This window comes from Hypanus sabinus, unplaced genomic scaffold (genome assembly GCF_030144855.1).
Source record: "Hypanus sabinus isolate sHypSab1 unplaced genomic scaffold, sHypSab1.hap1 scaffold_219, whole genome shotgun sequence".
Lineage (NCBI taxonomy): Eukaryota > Metazoa > Chordata > Chondrichthyes > Myliobatiformes > Dasyatidae > Hypanus > Hypanus sabinus.
Window position 1 is genome coordinate 603,122 of NW_026780298.1, and position 20,417 is coordinate 623,538.

The following is a 20,417-nucleotide window of genomic DNA, read 5'->3' on the forward strand; positions in this document are numbered from 1 at the left end:
GTCACCCAATTAGAGTCAGAAAAACCCTTACCTTTCCGATCCTCCCGACATTTTGTATACTGCGCGCATGCGTAGTTATCGGAGACGGCTGCGATCCTGACGCCTGCGCATCTGATCGGTGCTTCAAACGACAGCGAAATTTTAAACGCGGTGAATTATGGGTAAGTATGGTGCCATTAAAAGATTCTGCAGGGACCGGTTCCACGTCCATATCTCAGTTTTTTTTCTGTGTAGAAAACTCAGCAGCTTTCTTAACGCAGAAACCGGCTCCCATAAACGATACACTCAATATCAACAGGCATTTCGTATTCTGAAACAGATCTGAAACAAAAGAGATTCTGCATTTGCTGGAAATACAAAGATGCACATACACAAAATGCTGAAGAGGCTCTGCAGTTCAGGCAGCAACTAAGCAGAGGAGTACACAGTCTAGACATGCTCAAGGGGATCGGTTTAAATGCTGCCCATTTATTCCTCTCCACATTTGCTGCCTGATCTGCTGATTACCTGCAATGTTTTGTAGAGATTAACCATTTTGTTTTTCGATTAACCAGTTTCCAAAAGTTTCTCATGTTTCCTTCATAGCCACATCCCGCTGGTCTGGTTCCTCTTCCTCCTCCTGTTCGTAACCTCCAGAACCCATCTCTTTCCAGGGCCCCAAAGCCCTGACTCAGGCTGGCAACCCTTTGGTCTCTTACTCTGCTCCATCGAAGATTCACTCGCTAGTCTGCTGCCAGGCTTTAGAGGCGCATTGCAACAACCCGGCTGTCTGAGGCACAGTCCTTTGAAATTAGTGAAAATGACACAAAATTTGAAAAGAGCAGGGAAAAAGTTTAACCACCTTAGTCCAGAGCCCTGGGGAAGGTCAAATACTCAGCGAGCTCATCCTGTTAATTAGCCTGGGGAAAATCATGCAGGTGTATCAGATGATGAGAGGCATTGATCGTGTGAAAAGTCAGAGGCTTTTTTCCCCGGGGCTGAGATGGCGAACACGTGGGGGGCATAGATAAGGTGCTTGGAAGTAGTTCAAGGCAGATGTCAGAGATATATATTTTATACAGATAATGGTGGGTGTGTGGACTGCACTGCCAGCGACGGTGGTATAGACGGGTACAATAGAGTCTTTTAAGATAATCTTAGACAGGTACATGGAGCTTAGGAAAATAGAGGGTTCTGTGGTAGGGCAATTCCAGGAATTTTCTAGAGTAGGTTACGTGGTCGGAACAACATTGTGGGCCGAAGGGCCTGTAATTTGCTGCAGATTTCTCTGATTCTAAGAAATTCAAGGGAAATCTCTTCTCCCACAGAGTGGTGACAAGTTGCAACAGGGAGTGTGAGATGTAAATTTTAAAATACTGATATGGAACAGAAAACCTGGGCATGGAGCAGATGGACCGAGTGGACTCTCTAGTGTACATTTTTTTTTTGAGTTTGGCGGTGACAGTAAGTACCTGCGACATAGGATTTGATACAGAATTGATTTATCTTTCACAGCTCCACAATATTAAACATCAGTCTAGTTTAAGTCTAACATCAGCAGAACCGACTCCTCCAATGCTCAGTGACCAGGGTTCAGTCCTGGGTGCGATGAGCAGCCGCAAGAACTGCAGAATCTGACAGTAACAGTCCCTCATGAACCTGCAGCTGCCTTCAGTCACCGTGATGGTTAAACATTTAACACGGAGCTGATTTGAACTTCCTCCCTGATGTGAAGTTGCTGGTGTTGCAGCAACTGGGATGAGTGAGTAAAACTCTTTGCTCACTCCGGACAGAAAAGTGGCCTCTATTTATTGTGAACTCACCGGAGCATCACAAGGTGGGTTAACTGAATGAGTCTCTTCGCACACACGGAGCAAGTGAACGGCCGTTTCCCAGTGCAAAACTGTAGATCACGGTTTTCAGTCTCGGCCCGAAATGTTCACTGTTCGTTTCCACGGATGCTTCCCAGCCTGCTTAGTTCCTCCAGCATTTTGTACCTGTTGCTTTGCCCACAGCATCTGCAGTGTACTTTGTGTTCAAGCTCTGGTGAACTGACAGATAAAGCGGATCAAACGTGCTGTTGTGTTTGTGATTCCCATACACAAATCCTTTGACTTTTGTACACTGTTAAAGGTTTATAAAGCACGTCAGTGGATAAAGGACAACACTTCAACTGCAATTATTTCAGTCTCCATGGTGCCTACTGATAAAAGCACTGTCACAGCTCAATACAAATTGGAGTAACAAAACTTCATCTTCTAACTGGCTACAGTTCCGACATCAGGCACAACATCAAACCCGCCGCTTCCCTCTCTGTATCAAAATGGATCATTCCTCCCCTTCATCAGTCTGTGACTTGGCTCAGTTTGTCTGTCTCCTTCGCATTCTGAGCATGCGCCACACACCCACTGAGATCACATTTTATTTACACGGCTGTGACTAGAGACTTTCTGATTATTATGACCCTCCCGGCATTTGACGGTGGTAAACTCAGAGTCAGCAATGGTATTGAATATCGGGAGTAGGTGATTAGGCTTTTTCGTTGGAGATCGATAAACTGCCGGTAGTGTGTGTCTGGATGAGTGGGTCGTTTCCAGACTGGAAGGAGGTAGCGTTTAGAGTAACCCAGAGATCAGACCCTGACCACAGCTGTTCACAGTTTAATGTCCTGGCGGAGGTAGTGAGATGTGAGATGTCCCAGTCTGCTGCTGACGCTGAAAGAGTGCAGTTAGGGGAGGGGAGGCTATTCACATGCAATTTCGTAGCTTTGCTATCAGTACATAGTTCACTGTGGGGCTGCAGGGGCGGGTTCCAATCTGCTAATTAATCAATGTTGACTACACTACATTGATCGGCCGAATCCCAAACAATAACGAGGCAGCCTACAGAGAAGAAGTCATCACCCCGACACAGTTGTGTCAAGAAAACAACCTCTCCCTCATTGTGACAAAAACACAGGAGCTGGTTGTGGATTACAGGAGGAATGGAGACAGGGACCAGATTCAACATTTCCAAGTCTGTTATTGACACAAATGCACATTTTAATATTGATCATGACACAATGTATTTTAAATATTGTTAATGACATAAAACAATTTTTTATAGATTGTTACTGACAGAGAATCGTATAATTTGTGTTCCGTGTGTTATCTGAATGTACTTGCCCTGTGATGCTGCCACAAGTCAGTGTTTCTCTGACCCTGTACCTTCCCGTACTTGTGCACTTGGCAATAAATTCAACAGGACCTGAGAAATCTCAGGGAGATTTGATTAGTGATGATCATCTTGGCAGTTTGGTAGGTCGAATGTATGCGACAGTACACTGTTAAATACAAAACCCTGAACAGTGTAGATGATCAGAGGGATCTTAGACTCCAAGTTCATCGCTCCCTGAAAGAGACTGCACAGATTGACCGGGTGGTTGAGAAGGCAAATGGCATGGTTGTCTTTATTAATTGAAGCACTGAGTTCAAAAGTCGGGAAGTTGTGTTGCGGCTGTTACGAGCCTGCGGTCGTACTGTGACTGTTTCTTTAAGAGCGCCGGCGTGAGGAGGCGGGGCTATGACGTCAGTCACAGGCTGACAGCGCTGACTGTGGACTGAACCATAAGAGAGAGAGAGAGCGATCTGCAGACAGGCAGTCGGCCAGTCTAAAGAGAGAGAGAGAGAGACTGGAAAAGCTGATCGCTTCAGTTAGTCGCAGCTGAGGCTTGGAACTCTCCTATGCCCACAAGAGTGGGTTGATCATCGGTACACGGAACCACAACGAATGTGTGTGGCTGTCACTTTGTATAATCCATAGGAGTGGATTTTGGAATATCTTGTGTTAACCCTTGCCTGGGCATGTTGTGTGGTAACCCCTGGAAAACGGTATTCCTGTGACAGGTCACTTTCGCTAATAACTTGTATGTAGAAGGATTCAACGGATAAGAACTTCGACGACGATTATTTTGAAGTAACGGCCGTTTCTCTACGTTTCACCCTGGATCACAAATATCTCTCTCCCATCATTTACTAGGTTACTGAACTTACCTACTTTTTTGTTCCCTCAGGCTCGATAGTCTGGGAATTATATTTACACATAACACTGCTAACTTTCCTTTATTTCATTGTTACTATATTATAAGTAGACACTAATAAAGAGAGTGGTTTAAACATCAAAATCAGACTCCAGTGTGAACTCTATTCCTGCTGGTTCGTTTCTGAAACGTTACAGTTCGTAACACAGTTTTATAAAACTGGTTAGACCACATCTGGAGTGTTTCATACAGTTCTGGTCGCCCCCATTCTCGGAAGGATGTCGGGGCTTTGGACAGGGCGCAGAAGAGGTTTACCAGGACACTGCCTGGATTAGACGGCATGAGCTATAACGAGAGGCTGGACAAACTTGTGTTGTTTTCTCCAGAGCGGAGCAAGCTGGGGTGAGATTGGATGGCCGTTTATAAGATTACGAGAGGAATAGATAGAGTGGACAGACGATATATTTTCCTGGGAGTTGAAATGTCTAACGCATTTAAGTTGGAAGCAGTTGTGAGCGGCAAGTTTTTTTGTTTCCACAGAGTGGTGGGTAACTGGAGTCACTGCCTGGGGTGGGAGACCCTCCACCGTCACGTGATCCCGTTTCCTGTTCACGTTTTTCTGCAGATCTGCAGCATCTGCGGGTCACTGCTCTACGTGTACGTGTAGCGTCATCTTTCCCCGTTCAGACAAGGCAGTGAGATCCGCATCTGCCACGTCCTCTCATTGTGGGTGGACAGTATATTTTTTTTTCTGCAATATTTTCAGCATGTTTCATTCCACTGTTTTTATCTGCTGAAGTGCAGCCAATGTTTCTGGGTGTCTGACCCGTTTATGTGAGAATTTAGCCTGTTCTATTTATCTGAGTTTCTCATAAATGTGTACAGTTCAGTTAATCTTCACTCCACTACTTCCAAAGCAACAACCCGGTCAGTCAAATCGTTCCACACAATTAAAATAGCTTATTACATTTCTTATTTTTTTAAAATTTTTGTCCTATTTATATAATTTAACAATGTAATATTTATATTCTTATTTTAAATCACAATTGTGAAAACCTGTTCTTATGAATTAGGTTCTACTGCTGCCGCAGAGACAACGAATTTCATGACATATGCCGGTGCTATTAAACCTGATTCTGATATTGATATGGGAGACCCACCACCAGTCACCTGATTCCAGTTACCGCAGATCGTAATGTGAGATTGAAGCCTTTTCCATATATTTGCTTTCCACAGAAATGACAACAGTTCAGTTTCTTTCTGAGGTTCCAGAGCAGAAGCTCAGTCTGTCTAATATGTCCACGTAATTAAAATGTGAAATTTGTTTATTCTCATAACGTACTGAGCTACAGTGTAAATCTTGCCTGCCGTACCATCCACACCGATCGATATATTTCAATAGTACATTAAATAGGTTATGTTCGTCCTGTTATTTCTTCCTTTATTTGGAACAATAAGATTTAATAAGTATCACTTAGAAAAATCCAAAAAAGCTGGTGGACTTGCACTTCCTAATTTAAGAGTATTATTGGGTGGTGAAAATTAGACAATTATGTTTTTGGTTATATTGGCTTGATAAGAACCAAAAATCATTATGGGTTGATTTGGAATTAAAAGCTGTTAAACAATTTTATTTAAATTCAATTTTAGGAGCTCCATTACCTTAACAGCTCTCTAAAATTCCAAATTTAAATCTTTACCCGGTTATTAAACAATTCCTACGGATTTGGGTTCAGATCCGTAAATTTTTAAAATTTTAAGCAATTTAAGTTGTCTAGTTTTTTTCATCGAAACTTTTCATTTAAACCTTCAACAACTGACTCTATTTTCTCCCATGGAAAAATAAAGGGATCCATTCTTTTACAGATTTATTTTGTAATGGTCTATTGATGACCTTTGAAGAGTTAATTAACAAATTTTCTCTGGCTCATACACATTTTTTTGCAATATGTTCAGGTGAAATATTTTTTACAACAATGTTTACCTAAGAATCCATATTTACAAGAATCTGATTTGTTGTAAACCATTTTGAAATTGAATCTCGTAGTGTAAGTTTCCATTAGCAGATTTTATAATTTATTTTTGTTACACAAAAAGAACCTATCACTAAAGATTAAACAAGATTGGGAGAGAAAACGTAATATGACCTTTGTTAATGAAGTTTGGCTTCGAGTTTCGAAAAAACGTAAATTCTTCTTCTGTATGTGCCAACCATTGTTTATTTCAATTTAAAGTCGTTCACCGTTATTATTTAACAAAGGAGAGACTATCTAGAATATTTCCTAGTATAGACAAATGATGTGTTAGATTTAAAACTGAAGTAGCTACTTTGTCGCATATGTTCTGTTCATATTTTTCATTAAAATCGTTTTGGAAATCTTTATTTTCTGCAATTCCTAAAGCTCTGAAAATTAATTTACAACCTAATAGATTGACTGTTCTATTTGGAATAGTTCCACATCATATTCAGAGTATTTCATCTTCAGATCAACATGTAATTGCATTTGTTACACTACTGACAAGAAGGGTTGTTTTCTTAAAATGGAATGATATTTCTTCCCCTACATTAACTGAATGTTTATCTCAAGTGATGTTATGACTTAGTTTGGAAAACAAAATGGACGTTGAACTTTTTGATCCTCGATTCAATTTTGAAAGAAGATGGGGTTCTTTTACCAAATATTTTCATTTAATTTGTATTATGCTATATTGGTTCCTTCCGGGTTGTTGATTCCTAATGGTTTTTCCCCTTTGTTATAGTTAGTGGGGCTTTTTTCCTAATTAGATGGGGTTCTTCTTTTCCTTTTTTTTTCCATTTTTATATTTTACGATCAGTTTTTTCAGCTTTATTAATTGTATACATATTAATCCATAGGTTTTGTCTCATTTTATAGCTGTAGAAGATTATGTACCAATAAGAACGATTCTAAAAATGAAAAATGAAAATGATAAAACAATCACTGTAACAAAGCATTGTGGCTGCAGAGAAAGCGCAGTGCAGATATACATATGGTGCAGGGTCACGTCGAGATACATTGTGAGGCCGAGTCCATTTTATCATTCATTTGGTTTATAAACACAGACAGGAAGCCGTCCTTGAGCCGGGTGGTTCGCTTTAAGGCTTTTGTATCTCTTCCCCGATGGGAGAGCGGGTTTGCACAAGAATGACCAGGTTATGAGGTTTTTGTGTACATGGCCTGCTTTTCCGAGGGAGTGGAAGTGTAGGAAGAGTCCATGGAGTGGAGGCTTGTTTCTCTGATGTTCTCTGCTCTCCAAAGTTGTCTGCAGTTCCTTGCAGTCATGGGCAGAGCAGTAGCCATACAAAGGCGTGAGGTATCGACAAGAAGCTCAGAGACCTCGGCCTTCACCCTGACTTGTGTAGCTGGATCCTGGTGGTAAGAGTGGGCTCCATCTCCTCTGTCTCGCTGACCCTCAGCACACATACCCCACAGGGTTGTCTCTTTGGCCCTGGCATTTACTTTCTGTGCACCCATGACTTTTGTTGCCACCCACAGCTCCAACCTGCTAATTAAATTTGCTGACGGCACTACACTGACTGGCCTAATCTCAAATAATAACGAGGCAGCCAACAGATAAGAAGTCATCACCCCGACACAGTGGTGTCAAGAAAACAACTTCTACATCATTGTGACAAAAAACAAAGGAGCTGGTTGTGAATTACAGGAGGAATGGAGATAGGGAGCACATTCAACATTTCCAAGTCTGTTATTGACACGAAAAGTACATTTTAATATTGATCATGACACAATGCATTTTATATATTGTTAATGACATTACAATGGCATTACAAGGACCAGTGTTTGAGTAAATGAGACTCACCAACTTTCTCTTGACTGAATCACTGGAATCTCCGAGTCAGATGGGTTCTCTCCAGTCGGTGCTCTCAGTCCTCGGGCTGGTTCACTTGTTGCTGTTCCCACATCTTCAGTCGTGGTTTGTTTCCAATAAATCTCTCACTGCAGGTCTAACTTTAACATGAAAGATAATGAAGCACGTTAACAATGAAAAGGAGGACCAAACATATCTGCTTAATGTTACTAGGAACAAAACTCACTGAAATTTAAATAGCTGGGAGTGAGACAGAATGTGCCCAGAAGAACCAGTTATGCCAGTACCAGTCCGACCCAGTTGTGAAGAAGCCCCCCCACCAATATTCCCTTTAAACTTGTCTCCCTTCACCCTTAACCCATGTCGTCTGGGTTTTTTTCTCCCCTAGCCTCAGTGGAAAAAGCCTGCTTACATTCACTCTATCTATATCCATCATAATTTTATATACCTTTATCAAATCACCCCTCATTCCCCTACGCTGCAGGGAATAAAGTCCTAAACTATTCAACCTTTCTCTGTATCTCAGTTTCCCAAGTCCCGGCAACATCCTTGTAAACCTTCTCTGCACTCTTTCGACCTTATTAATATTCTTCCTGTAATTCGGTGACCAAAACTACACACAATACTCCAAATTCCCCCTCACTAATGCAATATACAACATCACCATTACAGCCCAACTCATATACTCAGTACTTTGATTTATAAAGGCTAATATACCAAAAGTTCTCTTCACTACCCTATCTACATGTGATGCCACTTTTAGGGAATTTTGTATCAGTATTCCTAGATCCCTCTGTTCTAGTGCACTCCTCAGTGCCCTACCATTTATCTTGTATGTTTTACATTGGTTTGACCTTCCAAAGTGCAATACCTCACACTTGTCTGTATTAAACTCCATCTACCATTTTTCCAGCTGGTTCAGATCCCTCTGCAAGCTTTGAAAACATTCCTCACTGTGCACTACACCTCCAAACTTTGTATCATCAACAAATTTGCTGATCCAATTTACCAAATTATTATCCAGATCATTGATACAGATGACAAATAACAATGGACCCAGCACTGATCCCTGTGGCACATCATCAGTCACAGGCCTCCACTCAGAGTAGCAATCCTCCACTACCACTCTCTGACTTCTCCCATTCTCAACTCCCATTCAAATTTACTACCTCACCATGTATACCTCGTGGCTGAATCTTCCTAACTAACCTCCCATGCGGGACCTTGTCAAAGGCCTTACTGAGGTCCATGAAGACAACATCCACTGCCTTCCCTTCATCCACTTTCCTTGTAACCGCCTCGAAAATCTCTAATATATTTGTTAAAGTAGACCTACCATGCACAAAGCCGTGTTGACTCTCCCTAATACGTCCCTGTGTATGTAAATAATTGTCGATCCTATCTCTTAGCACTCCTTCCAATAATTTACCCATGACTGACATCAAACTTATCAGCCTATAATTTCCCAGTTTACTTTTAGAGCATGCTTTAAACAACAGAACAACATGACATTTAAATATATCTGTTAGGGTCCCTGCAATTTCAACATTAGTCTCCTTCAGGGTCCGAGGGAATACCCTGTCAGGTCCTGGAGATTTATCTACTCGCCCCAAGGTAGCAAGCACCTCCTCCTCTTCTATCTGTATAGGTTCCATGACCTCAATACTTGTTTGCCTTATTTCCATTGATTCCAAGCCATTTTTCTTAATAAATTCAGACACAAAAAAAACATTTAACATCTCTTCAATTTCTTTTGGTTCCATGCATAGTCGACCACTCTGATCTTCAAGAGGACCAATTTTATCCCTTAACTATCCTTTTGCTATTAATATACCTGTGGATGCTCTTACTATCCTTCACCTTGACTGCCAACGCCACCTCATGTCTTCTTTCAGCCCTCCTGATTTCTTACGTATTCTTTTGCACTTTTTATACTCCTCAAGTACCTTCTTTGCTCGAGTAGTATAAAAAGTGCAAAAAAATACTTGTTTCTTATACATGCCATACATCTCTCTCTTCTTTATCAGAGTTCCAATATCCATCAAGATCCAAGGTTCCTTATTCTTATTCACCTTGCCTTTAATCCTGAGACTTTGTTCCCAGGGTGTCCTCGTGGGCCATCCAGAAATGATTTCAGCTGGTGACAACCCTGTTTTCCCCTGTGGGGTAACTCTCATGTGGAATCAGGCTAATGGTCGGACCTTCAACCAAGTGAGTCCAGTCTCCGCTGTTAGTCTGGCCAATTTACTCTTCAGAGTGCCATTGGCTCTCTCCACTCTGCCAGCGGCCCGTGGGTGGTGTACACAGTGGAATTGTTGCTTGATAGCTAGTTCGTTACATACTCCTTCGTTTGCTTTCACCATAAAGTGTGGGCCATTGTTGAACTCAGCATCTCTGGCTTGCACCTGGGAATTATTTCCCGTAATATTACCTTCACAACAGTCACAGCAGTATTAATGGTAGTTGCTATAGCTTCAATCCATCAACTGAACAGATCTATAATAACTAAGCAGTATCTATCGCAATGTACTCTAGGCAATTCAATAAAATCAACTTGTAGACACGTGAAAGATCCACCTGTCAAGGGACTCGTACCCGGTGTGCAGGGTACAGGATACCAACCATTCCCTCCTTTCCCAGGTGTGTACAATTATGTATATAATCAACCAATATTGATAAAAACTGTGTCAGAACATAAACTTGTCTCACTGGGTGATCCAAAAACCTAGGTCGGGGTCTTTCTGGCACCCCACCTGGGACCACAGTTTTCACTCCTCCTCAGAGGCAGCCCCCTGAGAAGAACAAAACTCGAGGTAGCTGTAGAGCGGTGAGTAAGTTGTTTACAAAGGTGGCATTACTAATGGGGTGGCCAGAGGAAGTCAGGAATCCCCACGTTCCCAGATAGCCCTGTAGTCATGTTCCATTCCAAACGCATAACGGGAGTCTGTGTAAACATCCACACTTTAGTCTGTTGCTGGGATACAGGCACGAGTCAGAGCAAACAGCTCAGCCTTCTGCGCGGAGACAGCTGCTTCAAAAGAGGTCTGTTCAATTACTTCACTGTCCGTCACTATCGCATCGTTTCCCTGCTGGATCCACAAAAGAGCTTCCATCCTCATTAAACGTTTCCTCAGGCTAGAGGGGGTATTGCAGAATGGATGGGAGAGTCTGTCCTTCTTTCACTTTGATCCGGACGGGCTAGAGGGGGTATTGCAGAATGGATGGGAGAGTCTGTCCTTCTTTCACTGTGATCCGGATGGGCTAGAGGGGGCATTGCAGAATGGATGGAAGAGTCTGTCCTTCTTTCACAGTGATCCGGATGGGCTAGAGGGGCTATTGCAGAATGGATGGGAGAGTCTGTTCTTCTTTCAATGTGATCCGGACGGGCTAGAGGGGGTATTGCAGAATGGATGGGAGAGTCCGTCTTTCACAGTGATCCGGACGGGCTCGTGGGGATATTGCAGAATGGATGGGAGAGTCTGTCCTTTCACAGTGATCCAGACGGGCCAGAGGGGGTATTGTAGAATGGATGTGAGAGTCTGTCCTTTCACAGTGATCCGGATGGGCTAGAGGGGGTATTGCAGAATGGATGGGAGAGTCTGTCCTTCTTTCACAGTGATCTGGATGGGCTAGAGGGGGTATTGCAGAATGGATGGGAGAGTCTGTCCTTCTTTCACTGTGATCCGGAGAGGAGAGCTGACTTCATGGACTGCAATTGCCCAGAGATGGGGTTCAACGTCTTGGGTTTGGTCAATATTAAAAGAATGTCTTACCAGATGTCCCGTTTTCACCTCAGACTCCTTCCCGTATCGGAGTTGGCCCGCGTCCAAGTCTTGCCAGTCTCCCTCGGCTCTGGAGGCTTGTTTCGTCAGGGTGCAGGCAAGGAACCCTTGGCTCTTTGGCTTGAACCCAGGGCAAACCCACTGGTGGTATTGGGAACCACCAGTCCTGTCTGTCACCAAAAGAAATCTGGAAATTCGGCCGGAAATGCAGTACCGTCTCTTCCTTTAACCTCTCCTATCACCGTGACTGGGAACTTCTGTCCCTCGAGGGGTTTCCTCAGTTGAGCACCACGTAGGGTCATAACACAGAGTCACATAAGAGCTGGCCACTGGCAGAAGGGGTTTAAATGTACTGGAGTCCAGATAAAGTGCCCACCACTGGGTGGTCACGGGAAGCTATCAGTTGTTCACAGTTCCAGCATGATATCCTTGTCCGTGTATAGAATTTCGACTTCCAACATACAGAGCAAGTCTCTCCCTACGAGATTACACCCCCGTCTGGAGGTGACAGTAAATGAAACCTCACGCTGGTTCCCCTGGAATTCCACCTGCAGTGGCTGGGTACGTGAATAGGTACGTTCCGTGCCTTCGAACCCAGACAGAATGATTGTAGCGTCTGATAGCTGGAATCCCTTTTGATACTATTTCCTGATCGAGAGTGGTTTTGGTTGCCCCATATCAATCATAAATGGAATTGAAATTCCAGCAACTGTCAATATTACATTGGGCTCTTCCTGAGGGATGATACTCACAGTAGGAAACATCTTTGCTTGTCAATTTCTAAACGGGTTGTTGTCCCCACCTGTCCCTTGGTAGGTTTTTGATCCCATTTCTGATCCCAAGATATAGCCCGTTCGCATCCTTCTTCCCACTGAACATGTTCACTTTAAGTATTAGTTCCTTTTGGGGTTGATCAGGAATCGAAAATCAAGTTCCAATAATATGTCAAAGTTCGTCGCATTCGATTTCGGTCATTGTCAGGCCAATCCATATTATCTGTTTTAATCATGTTGGCTTAGTTGGTAAGTTTTGGAGCAGTAGGGCATTAAACTGGGGGGACAGATTCCCATTATTAAAAGGCTTGGTCTCCTGTGAAATTGCCATAGCAGGCCACAAATCACTCCCAATAGTCTGGTCCTGATTCCCCAGGGTTAGGTTTGCATTCAAGTACTTTAGTGATGTTTACAGGTTGCTGGAGAGCCCTTTCCAAGTCTTGAATAATCTGGTCTGTCCGTTCATTCTCATTATGGTTTCCCGCCTGTAACTCCTGATAGGATTGGTATCTCAAATCTGCCTTCCATTTCCACCCCTCATCAGCTGAGAGAATCATGCAGCAGAGACCGAATAAATCTTGCGGAGTCGCATTAGACATTTGTGTAGTACTGCGGACACACTGAGCAAACTGCGCTTGTTTTTCTTTTCTATCTGGGGCCTGATTCATGATCATTATCATTTCTTGAGGCTTCCAGGGAGCATACACAGGAATCACTGAGGGCTGTCCCTCCTCCTCCTCATGGATTGGGCAGCATTAGAGTGGGCAGTTGTCTTTGTGGAGCCACTAACTCTGGGGATTTATTGGATTCTTCCCTCCCTGTCTCGGAATAATCCTCGGTATTCCCTTTTGGGATCTCAGGGTGTTGAGACATCCCCTTCCCTGTGCCACTGTTTTACCTGAGCGGCCACCGTATCTGGGTACTGGGAGGATTGGGGTTCGGGGGCACTGGGTGAACTTGGCCGCTGGTAAGGTAGGAGAGGTACGGTGGGCGCCCAATCCTCATCACGGTCACTGTCCTCAAACAGGGTCGGTATGACAGACGTGTGTTTGGGATCCCTTGTTTCCCTGTAAGTTTGAACTTTAGACTGATATTCCTGCCCTTCTCTCCTATCTGGACCAACCTCGGTTTGCTTACGTTGTTTCTCCTGCTCTTGATTTTGGTGCCCATCCACCCATTCATGCTCCACTTTTAGCATCTCCCAACCTTTGGCGTTCCTTCTGCAGTACAGACCTCTATCCCTTTCTCACACGCATTATTCCTCCAACTTGCTGATAATATACTGTTCCACTTTACATCTTCATTCAGCCCATCTGCTCAGCACTCCCTGTATTGGGATCGTGTTTGTGACTCCAAATGTTGAAGTTGAATAAAACTCGGCAGACCAGCTTCTTATCGTCACAATTCATTTTCCAGCAGGAGTTTGAGACCATGTTGTTAAAGGGAATGCATGAAAGCACTGCCACCATCTGACAAGTGGACTGACTTAGTCAGGTTACAGCCATATTATTTATACATAGTAAGCCCCATACATTCCTATTGCAAGATGTTATTTGAACTGGTACGCCCACCAAGTCTGTTGGTTCCAAACTTAATTAGATAAGAGAGTTTGCTAAATGAAGGTTTTAATTACAGATGGATATACTGTCCAGTCCTTATCAGTTATTCCCTTTGCAAGGCCCTGACTTAATTACAAACAGATGTTTATTTCTCTCCTTATCAGTGAGTCCTCCTCCCTTTACTCAAAAGAGGTTACAATGTATAATGTTATCAACTAACGAGGGTACTGTGTATAATGGTATCATCTCTCAGTGTGTCACTCTGCAAGCCACAGAGAACTGGTTATGAACCTGTCCTGGCTAACCACTGAAGACAGTGTTTGCTTCGGTTCAAATATTCCTATTCAGACCCAATTATTCCTTTAGCCAGAGGTTACATAGGTTCAAAATGATTGTTTTTATATATATCCTTAATTCAGTAGGAGGGTTCAGGGGAAATGTTTTTGTCCAATATAGAAACTGGTGACACCTGTGTGTATTGTGGCGATGAAAAGTTGCTGTAGAATTTACAAGTGGGAAGAAGTGGAGTGATATTTGGAAATCTGACTTTTTGAAGCGTAATTGAGCAAGCAAACCACTTATGGACAATGTGCAAAAGCTCTGGTAAGTAAGTCCTTCATTACCTGTTACAAGCCTGCTACATAGGTTATGTGAGAGTGCAGATAAACTCGATTGAACCCAGAGAACATCATAGTTCTTATTGACAGTGATTTGCTAGCTGTAAAAATGAGTACCTCACTATATAAAAATCACTGTGCACATGTTGTCACTTGGTAAAATTAAGCACAGTACATGATTTATGTGCACACTGGTCATTAGAAATTAGAGGGGGAATGGGAGGGAAGGTGCAGAGACCGCCAGTGTCCTTGATGCCCTCACCTACAAGCTGTGCATCCGGCTGCAGCTTGTAGACCTGAACTTGAAGGAGCTGGGACTTGAAATTGATGAATTCTCGATCAGCTGGGAGTCAGAGGGGGTGATAGATGTGACATGAAGAGAGGTGAGTTACACCCAAGGTGCAGGACACAGGAAACTGGGTGGCAGTCGGTCAGGTGAATGAGGTTAAAAGGCCATCGAAGAGTACTCTTGTTGCTATCCAACACAACAGCAGGTGGATGGCTTTAGAAACTGTTGGGGTGATTACCTGGCAGTGGAAAGTCAAATAAGTGATAGGGAATTCATTAGTTATGGGAATTGAACAAGAAGGGGTCTAATATCCTAGTATTAAGGCTTGCTAGAGCTAGTGTGGTCAGAGGGTGAAGTGGATAAAATAAGTTGTTGGGGGAATGGGAGCCAGAGTGACAGAACGGATAGTGGAGAGGGTGAATTGTGTCGAATTGAATTGACTTTATTACATACATACTTCATACATGTGAGGAGTAAATATCTTTACGTTACTCTCCATCTAAATGTGCAATGTGTAATTTATAGTAACTTATAATATATTGTTTATACATAGAACAGTCAATATAAAATCAACATGCAATTGTATCGGCATGAATTAATCATTCTGATGCCCTGGTGGAAAATGACGTCACAAAGCCTATTAGTCCTTTTGTTGTGGTATTGTTTCCTGGATGGTGGCAGTAGGAACAGTTTGTGGTTGTGGTGAATTGGGTCCCCAATATCCTTTGGGCACTCTTTACACACCTGTCTCTGTAAATCTGAATAGTGGGAAGTTCACATCTACAGATGCACTGGGCTGTCTGCACCACTCTCTGCAGGGTCCTGCGATTGAGGGAAGTACAGTTCCCATACCAGGCAGTGCTGCACCCAGTCAGGATGCTCTCTATTGTCTCTCTGAAGAAAGGATTTGGGGCCCATACCAAGCAACTTCAACCATCTGAGGAGAAAGAGGTGCTGCTGTGCTCTTTTCAAAACACAGCCGGTATGTACAGAGCATTTGAGATCCTTGGTGATGTTTATGCTGAGGATCTTAAAGCTGTTCACCCTCTCAACCCCAGATCCATTGATGTCAATAGGGGTTAGCCTGTCTCCATTCCTCCTGTAGTACAGAATCAGCTCCTTTGTTTTTGTGACAACGAGGGAGAGTTTGTTTTCTTGACACCAGTCAGATGTTGTTCAGACCTCAGATATCGATCACTCAGCTCCTGAATTGCTCCCAGAAACTCCAGCCATTGCTGCTCTGTTGCCACTCCTATCTTTTCCCTTCCAAACAAGTTTGGCCTGCTTCTCTGTCACAGAAACATGGGGGAGTTCAGTATGGAAACAGGCTATTTGGCCCAGCTAGTCAATGTTAAAAAAACATTTAAGGTATCTATTGCAACTACCTGACTGGGACCATCGCCCCCCATACCCCTACCATCCAGGCTCCCATCCAAACTTCTTTCAAATGGTGAAACTGAGCTCACATGCACCCCTTGTGCTGACATCTCATGCCACGCGCTCACGACCAATTCAGTGAAGAGCTTTTCCATGTGCTCCCATTAAATGTTCACCTTCCCCTCTTACCCATGCCCTCTAGTTGTCATCCCACCCAACCTCAGTGGAAAAAGCTGCTTGCATTTACCCTATCTATACCCTCATAATTCTGTATACTTCCAACAAATCCTCAAAGCAATGTTTAATTACCTTGTTTATGTTTAGTTCATTTTTTAGGTGTATAAGAATATGAGGGGCATTGATCGTGTAGATAGCCAGAGGTTTTATTCCCAGGACTGAAATGGCTAACATGAGGGGGCATAGATTTAAGGTGCTTGGAAATAAATACTGAGGGGATGCCAAGGGTACGTTTGTTACACAGGTAGTGGTGGGTTCGTGCAATACACTGCCGGCTATTTGTGTGAGAGTGTTTCAGTTACTGTGGGGCCAGGAACCCATGCAGCTCAGTGGGAACAGGGAATAATAACAATGGAGAGAGAGTCAAACTGAGGCAGGTCACAGATTGGAGGTGGCAGAAATGCCCCATTCTTTTACAGACAGGTCGAGCATCAGAGAGTTTGATGGTCATTCCAGCACTGTGCCCAGTTAGAAGATGATTTCTCTCTCCAACTTGGGTTGAACTTCACTGTAACTGTGTGATTCCAGATCACATCTTGACAACTCATGTAATTTCATCTGAAATGTTGTTCTACACCCATTGATGGATTTTGTAAATCTTTTTACAGGTTAAAAAATGACAAGGAATTTGTCTACAGGAATCTCAAACAGAACATACCAGTTTTGCTGTCTCTATCCAGATATTTAAGAAGTGGAGCAAGGGATTCACTCGATCATCCTTCCCGCTCAGACTGTGGGGAGGGATTCACTCGATCATCATTCCCGCTCAGACTGTGGGGAGGGATTCACTCGGTCACCCTTCCCACTCAGACTGTGGGGAGGGATTCACTCGATCATCTGACCAACTGGCATGCCCGTTATTTTGCAGAGGGTAGATGCCATTCATCTGCTCAGACAGTGGCAATGGATTCACGCGGACATTTCAACTGAAGGTGCATCAGCAAGTTCACACTAGGACAAGGCCATTCACCTATTCTGTGTGTGAGAAGGGATTTAGTCAGCGTTCCCACCTGTGGACACACCAGTCAGTTCACACTGGGCAGAAGTTGCTCATCTGTTGAATTTGTGGGGAAAGATTCACTCGGTCATCTGACATAATGGCTCAACAGCGAGTTGACACTGGGGAGCAGCCGTTCACCTGCTCAGACTGTGGGAAGGGATTCACGTTGTCAGCTCATCTGCAAGCACACCAGTCATTTCACACTGGGGAGAGGTCACTCACCTGCTCAGACTGTGGGAAAAGATTCACTTCATCATCTCAACTTAAGATACATCAGCGAGTTCACACTGGGGAGAGGCCGTTCAGTTGCTCAGTCTGTGGGAAGAGATTCACTCGGTCATCTGACCTAATGTCTCACCAGCGAGTTCACACTGGGGAGAGGCCGTTCACCTGCTTGGACTGTGGGAAAGGATTCACTCAGTCATCAGCACTGAAGGTACACCAGCGAGTTCACACTGGGGAGCGGCCGTTCACCTGTTCGGACTGCGGGAAGGGATTCAGTTGCTCATTTAAACTGAAGGTACATCAACGAGTTCACACTGGGGAGCGGCCGTTCACCTGCTTGGACTGTGGGAAGGGATTCACTTGCTCATCTAAACTGAAGGTACATCAACGAGTTCACACTGGAGAGACGCCATTCACGTGCTCAGACTGTGGGAAGCGATTCACTCGGTCATCTCACCTAATGTCTCACCTGCGAGTTCACACGGGGGAGAGGCCATTCACCTGCTCATACTGTGGGGAATCATTGACTTGGTCATCTGACCTAATGTCTCACCAGCGAGTTCACACTGGAGAGAGGCCGTTCACTTGCTCAGACTGTGGGAAGGGATTCACTCGGTCATCTCAACTGAAGATACATCAGCGAGTTCACACTGGAGAGAGGCCGTTCACCTGCTCAGACTGTGGGAAGGGATTCACTCTGTCATCCACCCTAATGACACACCAGGCAGTTCACACTGGGGAGCGGCCGTTCACTTGCTTGGACTGTGGGAAGGGATGCACGTTGTCAGCTCATCTGCAAGCACACCAGTCATTTCACACTGGGGAGAGGTCACTCACCTGCTCAGACTGTGGGAAAAGATTCACTTCATCATCTCAACTTAAGATACATCAGCGAGTTCACACTGGGGAGAGGCCGTTCAGTTGCTCAGTCTGTGGGAAGAGATTCACTCGGTCATCTGACCTAATGTCTCACCAGCGAGTTCACACTGGGGAGAGGCCGTTCACCTGCTTGGACTGTGGGAAAGGATTCACTCAGTCATCAGCACTGAAGGTACACCAGCGAGTTCACACTGGGGAGCGGCCGTTCACCTGTTCGGACTGCGGGAAGGGATTCAGTTGCTCATTTAAACTGAAGGTACATCAACGAGTTCACACTGGGGAGCGGCCGTTCACCTGCTTGGACTGTGGGAAGGGATTCACTTGCTCATCTAAACTGAAGGTACATCAACGAGTTCACACTGGAGAGACGCCATTCACGTGCTCAGACTGTGGGAAGCGATTCACTCGGTCATCTCACCTAATGTCTCACCTGCGAGTTCACACGGGGGAGAGGCCATTCACCTGCTCATACTGTGGGGAATCATTGACTTGGTCATCTGACCTAATGTCTCACCAGCGAGTTCACACTGGAGAGAGGCCGTTCACTTGCTCAGACTGTGGGAAGGGATTCACTCGGTCATCTCAACTGAAGATACATCAGCGAGTTCACACTGGAGAGAGGCCGTTCACCTGCTCAGACTGTGGGAAGGGATTCACTCTGTCATCCACCCTAATGACACACCAGGCAGTTCACACTGGGGAGCGGCCGTTCACTTGCTTGGACTGTGGGAAGGGATTCACTCGGTCATCTGACCTGAAGATACATCAGCGAGTTCACACTGGAGAGAGGCCGTTCACCTGCTCAGACTGTGGGAAGGGATTCACTCGGTCATCTCAACTACGGAGACACCAGCGAGTTCACACTGGGTAGAGTCTGATCACCTGCACAGACTTTGGGAAGAGATTCTCTCAGCCAGATCAACCAACTGTGCATCATTGAGTTCACACTGGGGAGAGGCTGTTCACTTGCTGTTAATGTGGGAAGCGATTCACTCAGCCAGCTAACCTTATGTTAACTCACTTTGGCTGGCAACTTAAGTTTGGAGTTGATAGTCCCCAGCCCGGCCAAACTTAAGAAATCTTGTTTGGGTGGATGCTGTGTGACGTGTCCCCTGTTACAGATCAGTACACTGAAATTACAAACAGTACACAATATGTGATTAAACAATTGAGCTTTATAATTCTTACTTTGACTGTAGGGTTAGTAAAGTAAACAAACAAAAAAAAAGGAAAAGGGCCCACTCTCTCCATTCACGTCTTCTCATCTCTCCCCAGCAAATGACCACAAAATCTCTCCTCCAGACTCACAAGAAAGAAGATTTCTCTCATCGGATAGCCCTGCACTCCAAAACCCTGTTTTCTCTGGTCTTAACCTAAACATTGCTGCTTACAGAGAAACCATTGTCTCTGCAGTGAAACCTTACAGCATATTATACTTGTGACACACGGCCTTGTTCACACAGGGGAGAAAGTTTCAATAATCTGCATGCTGGATATTTGTCCATCACCGTTGCTGAATGCAATTTCGAGAGTGACTGTTGGTTCCTGAATACTGAAAAGCCGAGGTATGGAGGTTAGGAGATGCTGTTTCCCATAATGCGGAGCCCAAGACCAGGGATAAACCCTCAAGACTACAGGGAAATCAATTCAGAAGAGAGATGAGGAGGAAGTCTTATGATATTATGTTCATTCAACACGGCCGTGTCTGATCTATGCTTCTGTTCCCATCCCCGTCTATCTCCTCCTCAAATGTGCCCACCCACCCGCCTACACTCAGATAGATAGATAGACACTTCACTGATCCTGAAGGAATTCACTTGGAAGATTTAGAAT

General features: G+C 44.2%; 1 protein-coding gene across 1 annotated transcript; it reads left to right on the forward strand.

Annotated features, from left to right (window-relative positions):
• The first annotated feature begins 14,331 nt into the window (after nt 1-14,331).
• Nucleotides 14,332-19,991, forward strand: LOC132387758 (zinc finger protein 585A-like). Its single transcript, XM_059960119.1, has 2 exons — nt 14,332-14,563; nt 17,089-19,991. The coding sequence occupies exon 2, from the start codon at nt 17,578-17,580 to the stop codon at nt 19,453-19,455; it is 1,878 nt and encodes a 625-aa protein (XP_059816102.1). The 5' UTR covers nt 14,332-14,563; nt 17,089-17,577; the 3' UTR covers nt 19,456-19,991.
• Nucleotides 19,992-20,417: the final 426 nt, after the last annotated feature.

Bases quoted from the DNA above. Each gene is read 5' to 3' on its own strand.
- LOC132387758 (XM_059960119.1), top strand. From the start codon at position 17,578: ATGGCTCAACAGCGAGTTGACACTGGGGAGCAGCCGTTCACCTGCTCA.